The sequence below is a fragment of the Mauremys mutica genome, chromosome 15, assembly GCF_020497125.1.
Source record: "Mauremys mutica isolate MM-2020 ecotype Southern chromosome 15, ASM2049712v1, whole genome shotgun sequence".
NCBI classification, from domain to species: domain Eukaryota; kingdom Metazoa; phylum Chordata; order Testudines; family Geoemydidae; genus Mauremys; species Mauremys mutica.
This window is the reverse complement of record NC_059086.1, coordinates 11,747,457-11,763,101: the sequence shown is the minus strand read 5'-3', so window position 1 is coordinate 11,763,101 and position 15,645 is coordinate 11,747,457. Positions and strand designations below refer to the sequence as shown.

Below are 15,645 nucleotides of genomic sequence, written 5' to 3'. Positions count from 1 at the left end.
CAGAGATGATGAAGTTGTCCAAGGAATGGGAACGGTTGGCTATTAGGAAAAAACTTTTTCACTAGGAGGGTGGTGAAACACTGGAATGGGTTGCCTAGGGAGGTGGTGGAATCTCCTTCCTTAGAGGTTTTTAAAGTCAGGCTTGACACAGCTCTGGCTGGGATGATTTAGTTGGGAATTGGTCCTGCTTTGAGCAGGGGGTTGGACTAGATGACCTCCTGAGGTCCCTTCCAACCCTGATATTCTATGATTCTATGATTCCCTAGGAGAAAGCTTTGTCCAGCACGGAGCTTGCTACCAAAAGAGATCTGCAGCAACTGGAAATCTGCCTAGAGGAGAAATTCTCAGGGTTGATGAGCTCCCTGACAGGCAGCAGCGCGGAAGAGAAGCTGGGACAACAAGAGATATTGGGTAAGAGAGGGCACTGAAAATGTCTTTCTGACTTGTTTCTTATTCCCTGACGCCCAGGAAGGAAAGACTGGACTGTTCTAGCTGCAGTAAAACAAAAGACTTCAACCTAACGTTGAGGGACTATCTGCTTGTGAGGCTTCTTTCGATCAATAGACAGATCACCCAAAGGAGTGGAGTGGTGCCCTTTCCTTGCCTTCCATTTTATATTTCGCTGTTTGTTTCCCTTTGATATCAGAAGGAGGCTTGAAAGGTCCTTCCACCTTTGTAGAGGTAGGTTTGAAATTCTAATCCTGTCTCCTTGGAAGATGCTCTGGTGCCTAGAACGCCAGACTAATGAAATGGTGATATCAAAAGAATCTAGGGAGTGAACGCTCTGCAATTAGGAAGAGAAGCAATGTTCGTTCCTCAGGGTGCTTCCAATCCGCGGTGTATTTGTCTTTCTTTACATTCTGTTGTTTACTTGTCCTACACCTTGTGGGCAAAATGAATACCACTCTGTAGCTGACGTTCTTGCTAATCATTCATCGCACCCAAGCCCTGTGGAAAGGAGTGAGGCACATGAATGCAGAGTCACAGAAACTGCAAACATCTCCTGCAGTAATTCCAGGAAATAGCAGAACTGAGAGATATAAGTTGGAATCTGGCAGGGAACTATACAGCTCCCGGCCTTCTTTAGGCATGATAAAGAAAGGGAGAAGAGGGCACCTTCTCATATTTGCAGGGTGCAAGGCCAGCAGGGACAATTGCCCAATGAAGTCTGACCTCCAGCACATCAGAGGCCATACATTTCACCCAAATTCCCCTCCGTTGTGCCTGATGACTTCAAGTAAACCGAAGCATGTTACACCTCAGAACAGTAAACTGCTGTGTGCCAGAGACAGATAACAGGGGAGAAAAAAGGGCGACCAATGCCTGAGGCCACTGCTAGGTGAGGGAATAATTGAAAGAGGCATGCTGACATGATCCCAGCAGGCAAACCAGGCCACATGCTGAAGAGGAAAGTGACTCCCTTGCTCATCTCTTCCACCAAAAGTGCCTTCCAATATGACCTGGGGGGCAGGCTGCTCCCTGACCTCAAATCTGGGACTCAGTTGGAGCCGCGGCACGTAGGCAAAACACACCTGCCACATTTTAAAAATATAGCATCAATAGCACCTTCCTGCACTGGGCACTCAACTGTTATCCCGTCTCGAACAGCATCTGAATTCTCATGCTTCAGACGAAGCCAAAACGGTGCCGACTCCTCTCTCCCCAGATTACTATTGTGAATCAGGTTAAACAAATACGTCTGACCCCTATAGGTGATCAGGTGAAACACTGAAGCGTGAGAAGTTCTTGAAAAAGTCCATTGCCGATTCAAGAGAGACTAGATGGGGCTCTTGTGAATTGAGTTTTACCCAGAGATGGGCTGAAATACAGATTGATTGCAACCGAATAATTAAAAAAGTTATTGAGTGAATTCCTTCCTTCCTTTCCCACCCACATTAATCTCTCTCCTTGAGTCTCTTATAGGCACGATGCAATGGGACACCAGTGTTTTGTACATAAGAAAATAAGATTTTAACACTGGGAAATTGGTAGCAGTGTGGCGCTACTGTTTGACTTCCCCACCCTGTAGGAAATGCATCAATTCTAACTCCATCCATGTATAGCAGAGATAGCTGCCTCATTAATAGTATTGTCTTTTTAAATACTAGAGCGGAAGATGGAAGAACTTTCCTCATGGAGAGAGAACCTCAAGGCAGACATCACGTCCAGTCAGCTAGAAGTAATGTCCTTATTGGATAAGAAGTTAGAGGGTGTCCGAAGCCAGTTACAGGATCCCCTCTCAGAGCTGGCTAAACAGATTGAAGAGGTGAGCAGTAGCTTGAACTCCAGAGATGATGAAGTTGTCCAAGGAATGGGAACGGTTGGCTCTTAGGAAAAACTTTTTCACTAGGAGGGTGGTGAAGCACTGGAATGGGTTGCCTAGGGAGGTGGTGGAATCTCCTTCCTTAGAGGTTTTTAAAGTCAGGCTTGACACAGCTCTGGCTGGGATGATTTAGTTGGGAATTGGTCCTGCTTTGAGCAGGGGGTTGGACTAGATGACCTCCTGAGGTCCCTTCCAACCCTGATATTCTATGATTCTATGATTCCCTAGGAGAAAGCTTTGTCCAGCACGGAGCTTGCTACCAAAAGAGATCTGCAGCAACTGGAAATCTGCCTAGAGGAGAAATTCTCAGGGTTGATGAGCACCCTGAGAGGCAGCAGCGCGGATGAGAAGCTGGGACAACAAGAGATATTGGGTAAGAAAGGGCACTGAAAATGTCTTTCTGACTTGTTTCTTATTCCCTGACCCCCAGGAAGGAAAGACCGGACTGTTCTAGCTGCAGTAAAACAAAAGACTACAACCTAACGTTGAGGGACCATCTGCTTGGGAGGCTTCTTTCGATCAATTGACAGATCACCCAAAGGAGTGGAGTGGTGCCCTTTCCTTGCCTTCCATTTTATATTTCGCTGTTTGTTTCCCTTTGATATCAGAAGGAGGCTTGAAAGGTCCTTCCACCCTTTGTAGAGGTAGGTTTGAAATTCTAATCCTGTCTCCTTGGAAGATGCTCTGGTGCCTAGAATGCCAGACTAATTAAATGGTGATATCAAAAGAATATAGGGAGTGAACACTCTGCAATTAGGAAGAGAAGCAATGTTCATTCCTCAGGGTGCTTCCAATCCGTGGTGTATTTGTCTTTCTTTACATTCTGTTGTTTACTTGTCCTAGACCTTGTGGGCAAAGTGAATACAGCTCTGTAGCTGACGTTCTTGCTAATCATTCATCGCACCCAAGCCCTGTGGAAAGGAGTGAGGCACATGAATGCAGTGTAATTTATGAATAATAATTTATGATAATTTATGAATATGATAAATAGTACTGAGACCAGTACAGATCATAGTTACCTCTTTCCATTCTGAAAATTCATCATTTATTCCTACCCTTTGTTTCCTATCTTTTAACCAGTTATTGATGCATGAAAGGACCTTCCCTTTTACCTCTGACAGCTTACTTTGCTTAAGATCCTTTGGTGGTGTACCTTGTCAAAGGCTTTCTGAAAATCTAAGTACATAATATCCACTGAATCGCCCTTCTCCAAATGCTTGTTGACTCCCTTAAAAATTCTAATAGATTGGTGAGGCATGATTTCCCTTTATAAAAAAAAAAGACTCTTCCCTAACAATTCACGTTCACCTATTTATCTCATCATTCTGGTGTTTACTATAGTTTCAATCAACTTGCCAGGTACTGAAGTTAGGCTTACTGGCCTGTAATTGTCAGGATTGCCTTTGGAGCCTTTTTTAAAAATTGTCATCAAAATAGCTATCTAGTCATCTGGTACAGAAGCTGATTTAAATGATAGGTTATATACCACAGTTAGTAGTTCTGAAATTTCACATTTGAGTTCCTTCAGAACTCTTGGGTGAATATCATCTGGTCTTGATGACTTATTACTGTTTAATTTATCAAATTGTTCTACGACCTCCTCTAATGACACCTCAGTTTGAGATAGTTCCTCACATTTATCACCAAAAAAAATGGATCAGGTTTGGGAATCTCCCTCACATCCTCAACAGTGAAGACCGATGCAAAGAATTCATTTATTTTCTCCACAATGGCCTGATCATCCTTTAGTGCTTCTTTAGCGTCTTGATTGTCCAATGGTCCCACTGATTGTTTAGCAGGCTTCCTGCTTCTGACGTATTTAATAATTTTTTTGCTGTTATAAATATAAAAAATTAGGTAATAATTGGAGATATACCAATCTCCTAGAACTGGAAGGGACCTTAAAAGGTCATTGAGTCCAGCCCCCTGCCTTCACTAGCATGACCAATTTTTGCCCCAGATCCCTACGTGGCCTCCTCAAGGATTGAACTCACAACCCTGGGTTTAGCAAGTCAATGCTCAAACCACTGAGCTGTTCTTTCTTAGGCTTCTTAATTGTATTTTTACACTTCACTTGCCAGAGTTTATGCTCCTAGTTTCCTCAATAGGATTTAACTTCCACTTTTTAAAGGATCCCTCTTTGTCTCTAACTGCTTCTTTTACTGTAATGTTTAGCCACTGTGATACTTTTTTGGTTCTCTTACTATGGGTTTTTTTTAGTTTGGGGTATACATTTAAATTGAGCCTCTAGAATGGTGTCTTTAAAAAGTTTCCATGCAGTTTGCAGGGATTTCACTTTTGGCACTGAACCTTTTAATTTCGTTTTAACTAACTCCCTGACTAGTCAAGACTAGTCAAAGTCCAATGGCCCACACTGTCATTATTTTTATTTGATACAGAACATACTGCTCAGTTCTAGACAAATACTGACAAGAAATTGTTTCCAATTAAAATGGGCAGGATTTGCTGCTTGGATAGAAGGAAAATCTGAATCTCCAGTGGCAGTTTCTCAACCCAGTAGTCTGGAGTTTTTAATGTACTCGAAATCTGAAAGATTGTCTAATTCTTCTTTAGGAGTTCTCCTGGCTACTATTTCAGTTTATCAAAAATTAGTGAATGATAGATCATTAATTGTACATAATTCTGTGAGAAGGCTTATGAAGAGGTTATCCAACATCTGTCCTCCTTTGGGGGATATCCTGCCCTATCTTGGGATCTTAATTTGCTATTCTATGCAGGGCCGCCCAGAGGTGGGGACAAGAGGGGCAATTTGCCCCAGGCCCCGGGCCCCGCAGGGGCCCCCACGAGAGTTTTTTGGAGCCCCTGGAGCGGGGTCCTTCACTCGCTCTGGGGGCCCCGGAAAACTCTCGCGGGGCTCAGGACCCCCCGCCGGCGAATTATCGCCGAAGCGGGACCCGCCACTGAAGTGCAGCCAGGTCTTCGGTGGTAATTCGGCGGCGGGGGGTCCTTCCACTCCGGGACCCGCCACTGAAGTGCCCTGAAGACCCGCGGCGGGGACCCCCCGCCACCGAATTACCGCCGAAAACCCGGCTGCACTTCGGCGGCGGGTCCCGCTTTGGTGGTAATTCGGAGGCGGGGGGCCCCTGCCGCGGGTCTTCAGGGCACTTCGGCAGCGGGTCCCAGAACGGAAGGCCCCCCCGCCTCCAAAGCGGGGGCCTCCCGCTGCCGAAGTCCCCAGGCCCCCAGAATCCTCTGGGCGGCCCTGATTCTATGATTCTATGATTTTCTATATGTGACTCTCTATACCTCTCTATAAACTCAGGGGAGTGCCCTGCAACACCCATATTCATACTTTGTATATAATTGTGATATGTCATATAAAGCATGTAAGGTATCATGGGAAAGGTAATGATCTGCTGAAACCCATTGTTCTATCTAAATATGTATGTCATTAGTGCATACAAAGTTATGAGATCGTGTTGTGTTTTTGTCACTAAAATATACTGTGAGTTGGGGAATCACCCAGATATTAGCTCCCCAGAGATGACAATAAGGGAGGCAACGAGTGCCTGGGCTGTTGTCGAACAACCATCAATAGGCATTGTCCACCAAGGGTGTTACAATTCAATGACTCACTTGCACAAGGCCACACTAGGGGAATTGCTCAAATCTTGCCTGGTGACAGCAATGCCCATCAGACATGCCTGGATTTGTGTTCTTCAAGCACATGGGCTGAGGGTATAAAATAGAGGTCAGAGCCAGAGGCTGCATGGTTTGTCCTTTCTCCTGCTGCGCCCTTGCTGAAGGCCACGAGTACGCTGGAGCTGACAAGACTGGTCCCCAGGCTAACAGGGAGAGCCTGCATATGAAAGATTGTAACCAACCTGTGGTATCCAGTAGGGTGAGAAAAACTGCTTAGTCTAGTTATTGGCTAGTTTAATGAGGCTGAGAATTTAGACTGAATGATTATCTTTTATTTTCTTTTTGTTACTGCTCTAACTTTTTGCCTATCACTTATAATCACTTAAAGTCTATCTTTTGTAATCAATACACTTATTGTAATGTTTATCCTTACCAGTGAGTTTGACTGAGTAAATCTGCTCACGTTGCAAAGGCTGGCATGTGTCCACTTTCCATTGGTGAAATGGTGAATCAATTAATAAACTTGCATTTCTCAAGAAAGGGTCTTGAGCTGGTGGAATTTAGCTGGTGCCTTTCTCTGTGTGATTCATGAGTCGCTCTGGGAGCATTCATGCAACCCAGCTGGGTATGGGGCTCCACATGTGCTTATACTGAGTGGTAACAGCACATGAAGGGTTTGCTGCTTGTCATCAGTAAGGCATTGTGAGAGACAACCCAGATCAGTGAGTTAAGGGGAACAGCAGCCCCACAGTCTCAGGTTGCCTTCATCATTGCTATTACATCAGCTAGAATTGCATATCCTGATGACTGACCTGCCATTTACTAATTTTAACAAAGATAAAATTGTTCTTAGACCTGATTTCAGGTTTCTACCAAAAATAGCGTCTGAGTTTAGCATCAATCAGACTATTAAAGTGCAGGATTTTTTTTTGCCCAACTTTGTGCTAATAAGGTGGAGTCCGTGTTACATACTTTAGATGTTAAGTGAGCTCTTGCTTACTACTTACACAGAACTGAGAGTTTTAGATGGTTTGTTTCTTAGTCTAAGGATAATATGGGTCATAATGCATCTGCTTCAACTACTTCCAGATGAGTTAAATAATGCATTGTGTAATGTTACGGGATAGCTCAATTTCCTGAAACTTCTATTGTACAGTCTTATTTTATTAGAACTGTAGGAGCATATTTTGCTTCATTTAAACATGATCGTATTTAAGGAAATTGGCAAGGCAGCTAGTTGGAAGTCAGTGCACACATTCACTAAACATTATGCACTCGATCTTGCTTCAAAGTGGATATCACATTTGGTAGAGTAGTGTTATAATCATTGTTCATTAGGGCTTTGTTCCCACTTATGGGATTTTCAGCACTGCTCGTCAAACTACCCTTAAGTGACAATATGCCAAGCCACTCTAAGAAGTAACGGTGATTACTTAAGAACATAAGAACATAAGAACATAAGAAAGGCCGTACCGGGTCAGACCAAAGGTCCATCTAGCCCAGTATCTGTCTACCGACAGTGGCCAATGCCAGGTGCCCCTGAGGGAGTGAACCTAAAAGGCAACGATCAAGTGATCTCTCTCCTGCCATCCATCTCCATCCTCTGACGAACAGAGGCTAGGGACACCATTCTTACCCATCCTGGCTAATAGCCATTTATGGACTTAGCCACCATGAATTTATCCAGTCCCCTTTTAAACATTGTTATAGTCCTAGCCTTCACAACCTCCTCAGGTAAGGAGTTCCACAAGTTGACTGTGTGCTGAGTGAAGAAGAACTTCCTTTTATTTGTTTTAAACCTGCTGCCTATTAATTTCATTTGGTGACCCCTAGTTCTTGTATTATGGGAATAAGTAAATAACTTTTCCTTATCCACTTTCTCAACATCACTCATGATTTTATATACCTCTATCATGTCCCCCCTTAGTCTTCTCTTTTCCAAACTGAAGAGTCCTAGCCTCTTTAATCTTTCCTCATATGGGACCCTCTCTAAACCCCTAATCATTTTAGTTGCTCTTTTCTGAACCTTTTCTAGTGCTAGAATATCTTTTTTGAGGTGAGGAGACCACATCTGTACACAGTATTCGAGATGTGGGCGTACCATGGATTTATATAAGGGCAATAATATATTCTCAGTCTTATTCTCTATCCCCTTTGTAATGATTCCTAACATCCTGTTTGCTTTTTTGACTGTCACTGCACACTGCGTGGACATCTTCAGAGAACTATCCACGATAACTCCAAGATCTTTTTCCTGACTCGTTGTAGCTAAATTAGCCCCCATCATGTTGTATGTATAGTTGGGGTTATTTTTTCCAATGTGCATTACTTTACATTTATCCACATTAAATTTCATTTGCCATTTTGTTGCCCAATCACTTAGTTTTGTGAGATCTTTTTGAAGTTCTTCACAATCTGCTTTGGTCTTAACTATCTTGAGTAGTTTAGTATCATCTGCAAACTTTGCCACCTCACTGTTTACCCCTTTCTCCAGATCATTTATGAATAAATTGAATAGGATTGGTCCTAGGACTGACCCTTGGGGAACACCACTAGTTACCCCTCTCCATTCTGAGAATTTACCATTAATTCCTACCCTTTGTTCCCTGTCCATTAACCAGTTCTCAATCCATGAAAGGACCTTTCCTTTTATCCCATGACAGCTTAATTTACGTAAGAGCCTTTGGTGAGGGACCTTGTCAAAGGCTTTCTGGAAATCTAAGTACACTATGCCCACCGGATCCCCCTTGTCCACATGTTTGTTGACCCCTTCAAAGAACTCTAATAGATTAGTAAGACACGATTTCCCTTTACAGAAACCATGTTGACTATTGCTCAAGAGTTTATGTTTTTCTATGTGTCTGACAATTTTATTCTTTACTATTGTTTCAACTAATTTGCCCGGTACCGACGTTAGACTTACCGGTCTGTAATTGCCGGGATCACCCCTAGAGCCCTTTTTAAATATTGGCGTTACATTAGCTAACTTCCAGTCATTGGGTACCGAAGCCGATTTAAAGGACAGGTTACAAACCTTAGTTAATAGTTCCGCAACTTCACATTTGAGTTCTTTCAGAACTCTTGGGTGAATGCCATCTGGTCCCGGTGACTTGTTAATGTTGAGTTTATCAATTAATTCCAAAACCTCCTCTAGTGACACTTCAATCTGTGACAGTTCCTCAGATTTGTCACCTACAAAAGCCAGTTCAGGTTTGGGAATCTCCCTAACATCCTCAGCCGTGAAGACTGAAGCAAAGAATCCATTTAGTTTCTCCGCAATGACTTTATCATCTTTAAGCGCTCCTTTTGAATTTTGATCATCAAGGGGCCCCACTGGTTGTTTAGCAGGCTTCCTGCTTCTGATGTACTTAAAAAACATTTTGTTATTACCTTTGGAGTTTTTGGCTAGCCGTTCTTCAAACTCCTCTTTGGCTTTTCTTATTACACTCTTGCACTTAAGTTGGCAGTGTTTGTGCTCCTTTCTATTTGCCTCACTAGGATTTGACTTCCACTTTTTAAAGGAAGTCTTTTTATCTCTCATTGCTTCTTTTATATGGTTGTTAAGCCACGGTGGCTCTTTTTTAGTTCTCTTACTGTTTTTCTTAATTTGGGGTATACATTGAAGTTGGGCCTCTATTATGGTGTCTTTAAAAAGGGCCCACGCAACTTGCAGGGATTTCACTTTAGTCACTGTACCTTTTAACTTTTGTCTAACTAACCCCCTCATTTTTGTATAGTTCCCCCTTTTGAAATTAAAGGCCACAGTGTTGGGCATTTGAGATGTTCTTCCCCTCACAGGGATGTTGAATGCTATTGTATTATGGTCACTATTTCCAAGCGGTCCTGCTATAGTTACCTCTTGGACCAGCTCCTGTGCTCCACTCAAGATTAAATCTAGAGTCGCCTCTCCCCGTGTGGGTTCCCGTACCAGCTGCTCCATGAAGCAGTCATTTAAAGTATCGAGAAATTTTATTTCTGCATTTCGTCCTGAAGTGAAATGTTCCCAGTCAATATGGGGATAATTGAAATCCCCCACTATTATTGGGTTCTTAATTTTGATAGCCTCTCTAATTTCCCTTAGCATTTCATCATCACTATTACTGTCCTGGTCAGGTGGTCGATAATAGATCCCTACTGTTATATTTTTACTAGAGCATGAAATTTCTATCCATAGAGACTCTATGGAACCTGTGGATTCGCTTAAGATTTTTACTTCATTTGAATCTACACTTTCTTTAACATATAGTGCCACTCCTCCCCCTGCACGGCCTGTTCTGTCCTTCCGATATATTTTGTACCCCGGAATGACTGTGTCCCATTGATTGCTCTCAGTCCACCAGGTTTCTGTGATGCCTATTATATCTATATCCTCCTTTATCACAAGACACTCTAGTTCACCCATCTTATTATTTAGACTTCTGGCATTTGTGTACAAGCACTTTAAAAACTTGTCCCTGTTTATTAGCCTGCCTTTTTCTGATGTGTCAGATTCTTTTTTATGTGACTGTTTATCATCTGATCCAGCCCTTACATTATACTTCTCATTCCTCTGCTCCTGACTATAACCTGGAGATTCTCTATCATCAGACTCTCCCCTAAGAGAAGTCTGTGTCCGATCCACACGCTCCTCTGCAGCAGTCGGCTTTCCCCCATCTCCTAGTTTAAAAACTGCTCTACAACCTTTTTAATGTTTAGCGCCAGCAGTCTGGTTCCACTTTGGTTTAGGTGGAGCCCATCTCTCCTGTATAGGCTCCTCCCATCCCAGAAGTTTCCCCAGTTCCTAATGAACGTGAACCCCTCCTCTCTACACCATCGTCTCATCCACGCATTGAGACTCTGAAGCTCTGCCTGCCTACCTGGCCCTGCGCATGGAACTGGGAGCATTTCTGAAAATGCCACCATAGAGGTCCTGGATTTCAGTCTCTTCCCTAGCAGCCTAAATTTGGCTTCCAGGACATCTCTCCTACCCTTCCCTATGTCATTGGTACCTACATGTACCACGACCACCGGCTCCTCCCCAGCACTACACATAAGTCTATCTAGATGCCTCGAGAGATCCGCAACCTTCGCACCAGGCAGGCAAGTCACCATACGGTTCTCCCGGTCATCACAGACCCAGCTATCTACATTTCTAATAATCGAATCTCCCATTACTAACACCTGCCTTTTCCTAGAAACTCGAGTTCCCTCCCCCGGAGAGGCAACCTCAGTGCGAGAGGTAACCCCAGCACCATCTGGAAGGAGGGTCCCAACTATGGGAAGGTTTCCCTCTGCTCCCATTGACTGCTCTACTTCCCTGAGCCCTTCTTCCTCCTCAACAGCACAGGAGCTGTCTAAGCGGAGGTGGGACAATTCTACAGTGTCCCGGAAAGCCTCATCAACATACCTCTTGTGACCAGAGTCCTGTGAGATAATTCTGCTTACTCACACTTCCTGCCCACCTTCTCCTCTTTCTCAGACTCCTGCCATGGTTTTCTGGGTTGTCAGTGGAAGAAAATGAGGCAGTGGAGACACTGAGGGGAGGGGAAGGGGTGTGCATTGCATTCCAGCAGGCACTGGCATATAAGAAAACCCTTGAAGAAGATATCACTGGCGTGGAAACAGACTGTAGTGAAGTAAGAAACGTGACATTAGACAGAAGAAGGTGGAAAGATTTTGACTGCCTTGTGCTACAAGGCACAGGAGCACTTAATGTCCCAAGATCCTGTTCACAGAGGGGGACAGGAGGAGTCCTCAAAACCACTCAGAGGGAAAGCCCTCCTTGGAATCCACCTCATACTGGGGATGGCAGGGTCAACCCCTGAAGATTGGTATGCCCTCCCTAGATCCTGGCACTCATATGGGGCAATGAGAAGGACTTAGACAGCACCAGAGGAGCAAGAGCCCCCCATATGTGGGCACACCCAAGGGGAGGATGGAAATGTGGGACTGATATATGCCCTTGCCCCTATTCTCCCCCAAGTCTCCTGACATTCATCTCTCTTCCCAGTGTCCCACTCCTCCATCCCTAATGCCCCTCCCCTCCTAGGAAGCTTTCACATGTCTAATTTGTTTCCCAAATATTTTGATTACCATCCCCCACAAATTGTAGCAACCTACATCAATTCAGTCCAAGAACTCCTTTTGTCTTGCCAAATGTGTTCACAGCCATCAATCTCAATGGCATCTGTGATTTATCCAGTCATTAGTACTGCTCAATTTAACAGTACAAAGCAGCAAAAGGAAACAGTTGGGGATTTTTTTGGGTGGTGGGGGAATATAATTTGGGAATGCCATGGTCAAATGACCCCAAATTTGGACCACTAATTCTACCCCAGAGCCCCTTCAGACACACCCATTTTCAAAATAATCTGAGTAACTGTTCAGATTTTAGAGCACTTACAAGCCTATGTGAGGTGGGGAACACATTCCTAGTTCATGTTGTAGACCTAGCCTTCTGTCTCTGGGCATGAAAACTGCTGCTTTCCTTTGGGCACCCAGATGCCTGTCTCATATCTAAAGACCCAGTGTGATCCTCAAACCAGGTGAAGGTAGGTGGTCTGCAGCCTGTGGAGCCCACTATGCTAGGTGTACCCAGGGCATGCCTAAACACACACAGAATGGCTGAGGCATGGAGGAAGCAGCTTCCCATTTAACCTTTAGCCCAATAGTGAGGGAACTAACTCAGGCTGTGGGAGTGCTTGGTTCAGTGCCCCCCTTGGCCAGATGAGAAGGGACTTGAACCAGGTTGTCTCATCTGTCAAGTGAATCACCAACCAATGGACTATGGGATAGTCTCTCCTGTTGAAGCCATTGTACATTAACATTTGCATTTGGCTAGGGAGAGATAACTGAATGACTAAATCTATAGTCCCAGGTTTTGTGTGCTTAGTTTGAGATATGAGAAACCTCTATTCAAATCCCTTCTCATAGGGTGAGGAATTAAACCAGGGTCTCTACCATTCTGTGTGGGTTCCTTAGCCACTGTGCTAAAGTTTATAAGGGAGACTGTCTCTTCCTTCCCCTCTCCCCGCCATTTTGTGTGGATTTAGGTAGGTTCCTAAGCCATTCTTGCAAAAAATGACTAAGGCACCTAAGCTACCTGACTGCAAGAGAAGCTTTCTGGCTGTGCGTCACCACTAGAGACAGAGGCCTCCTTGCCCCCTAGGTTTGGATACCAAAAACCGTGAGAGGGGCAGCGCTTAGGATGCCCCCTCTTGTCAGCATCTCCCATTGGCTTGCTTAGATAGTTCCCTGCCTAGTGTCCTGACTTTTGTGGATGCCATTGTCAGGCACTTCTCCCTCCCCATCAATTGTATAGGGAGCCTCAGTACCTAGCTTAGGCTTTGTGGATTCCAATGATTTAAAAACAAACAAACAAAAACAGGTGTTGCAATATGTAAATCCCTTTGTGAATCCAGACCTTGGTCTTTAGGGTACAAATGTGAAATTCTGCCCCAAGATAGTTGAGGGCATGAGGCCTAATGCCTGATGGGGACCACTCAGAGAGGAGAAAGAGAGGAAATCAGCTGTGTAATCAAGGCACTTGTCTTAGTAGTTTCTCTGATAATGGGAGAACTAAAAGTAGTAAAATGATGACATTACACAAGTCAAGAGATTGAAACTGCAGTAATTGAAAGGGGAGGGATTTATACTTAGACACTTTCATAATGTTTCACTTTGTTTTGTTTCTCTCTTGTCATTAAACACTTAATGAATTTCCAGAATTCAATAACATTTTACAGGAAACAATCCTGTGATAACCAAGGAACTCACCCTTCAGTTAATGAATAAGCGCTGCTAATATACATATTCTGAGGATCTTCAGACATCTTCCAGCAAAACTGGAGAATGACCTGTAATGTATTGTGCAAATGCCTTCCTTTTTGCAGCCCTACTAAGTATTTGGTGTTGGCTCAGTGAGGCAGGACATGCCATGAGCCATTTTTTTCCCCAAATGAAAAGATTGTGCTTTGAATGATGCTGTTCATAGATATGCTGGGTTATTTTTCTCCCTTCCTCCTTGAAAAGAAATGCACCAATTACAGACACATTAAGTTAACTGAGAGAAACTCAATTTATTAGCATTATTTTTTTTACTTTCAATTAGAAAAGAAGATGGAAGAGCTCCTGAAGGCCGAGATCAAAACCAGTCTGTGGGAATGGAAAACTTTATTGGATGAGAAGTTAAAAAGTGTCCAGACACAATTAGAAACCCAGCTACGAAATCCCCTCTCACATCTGGCAACACAGATTACACAGCTGACCACTAGATTGTCCTCCATTGATGAAAATGCTTCCCAGGAAGAAGAGAAGAAGCATGAAGCTTTAGCCACCCTGCAGTTTGCTAACAAAGATGAGTTGCAGCAAGAAAAGTACCTAAAGAAGCAATCCATATATTCAAAATCCACCCCGAACCTCAGCAGTGTGGAAGTAAAATTGAGACCACAAGAGATCTCAGGTAATAAACGTTTAAAAAAATATCCTTTCTCTGTTAACTTTCATCTGGGCTTCTATAAGAGATCTGCTTATTTCTGAAAGACCTCTGGCATTACACTGTCTAGCATAATGTGTCCCTTGTTTGTGACTGGGGTCCTTAGGCCCCATGGTGATACAAACTAGTAATAAAGAATATCAACCTTTTGTGTGTGTGTGTATATATATATATATATATATATATATATATATATATATATGCTTTGCAGGATAATAAATGGAGGTTCATCTTCAGACCACTTATACATATTCCCACTCATGAGGTTAAACTGAAGCAGCCCAGACTGGTAGAATTACCTTCTTCTAGTGTCCACTGCATATTCCCACATATGGGATGCACCTAGATGTTTGCAATACTCAGCTGTGTTCCCAGCATCTGACACACATACTAGATGTGAGGGTGAGGGTCATTTTTCATCAAAATGTTTGATATTCTTGATGTTTTTGATGCAAAAGAAGGAGAGAGAGAAAAGTTCTTCAGGCAATTTTACTCCAAGAAGCTTTGTCAGAGAAGTTATCTGTAAACAAGTGATCACAGATCTTAAGTTGGTTCTGAAGGAACTAACGATATCAAGAATGGGCTATGGCCAGAGACTGATCTGGAAAAGGGACTTTGCAAGCAGATTCAGTGCTGGGTTTGGTATGATACGACAAAGTACTGATAGGTCTCCAATAGTAGTAAGAGCGACCTTCTCAGAAGACGAAGAGTCAGTGGAGCTTCAAGAGCCTGATCCGGACTCTGGAGGGAAAACCTCTCTGGAGGAGAATGTTGGGGTGACATCAGCTTCATCACCATTGGAAGATGTGGTGCTGTTCTCTGTGGATCGGATGACAAGGACATTATATAATCTGTCAGTTTCTAGTGAAGAATCTTCACATCCTGTACTTGACGTTCTGGGACCATCTACCAGAGAGTCGCACTCCCTTCATTAGATGGGTTGCCTGAGTCAGCAAAAGTGATTTGGGCTGCACCTTCATCAACTCAGCCTTTAGCAACAAAGAATGATAAACTGTATGCCAGTTTCCTCTCTGTGTTTCATATCCACCCTTCCCCTAACTTCTTGGGCACCTAAAATGTCCGCCCTGTCCCCAACTTCAGCTCCTAGCCAGTCTCCCATGGGATAATTACTTATCTGGTACTTACTTATTTTCTCTGATAAAATGCAACCTTGTCATGGTGGAGAGGTTTGCATGGGCTAAAGTCCCTCAGCACTACATCATCCAGAGCTTTCATACTCCTGGTA

The 15,645-nt window shown here is 43.6% G+C and overlaps 1 protein-coding gene across 1 annotated transcript in view; it reads left to right on the top strand.

Annotated features, from left to right (window-relative positions):
• Positions 1 to 15,334, top strand: part of LOC123350516 (trichohyalin-like) — a 46,010-nt gene extending 30,676 nt beyond the window's left edge. The window contains exons 16-20 of the mRNA XM_044989132.1: positions 267 to 411; positions 2,109 to 2,266; positions 2,552 to 2,696; positions 14,016 to 14,338; positions 14,858 to 15,334. Coding sequence (XP_044845067.1) covers positions 267 to 411; positions 2,109 to 2,266; positions 2,552 to 2,696; positions 14,016 to 14,338; positions 14,858 to 15,334 — 1,248 coding nt within the window. The remainder of the gene's footprint in view (positions 1 to 266; positions 412 to 2,108; positions 2,267 to 2,551; positions 2,697 to 14,015; positions 14,339 to 14,857) is intronic.
• The last annotated feature ends 311 nt before the right edge of the window (positions 15,335 to 15,645 follow it).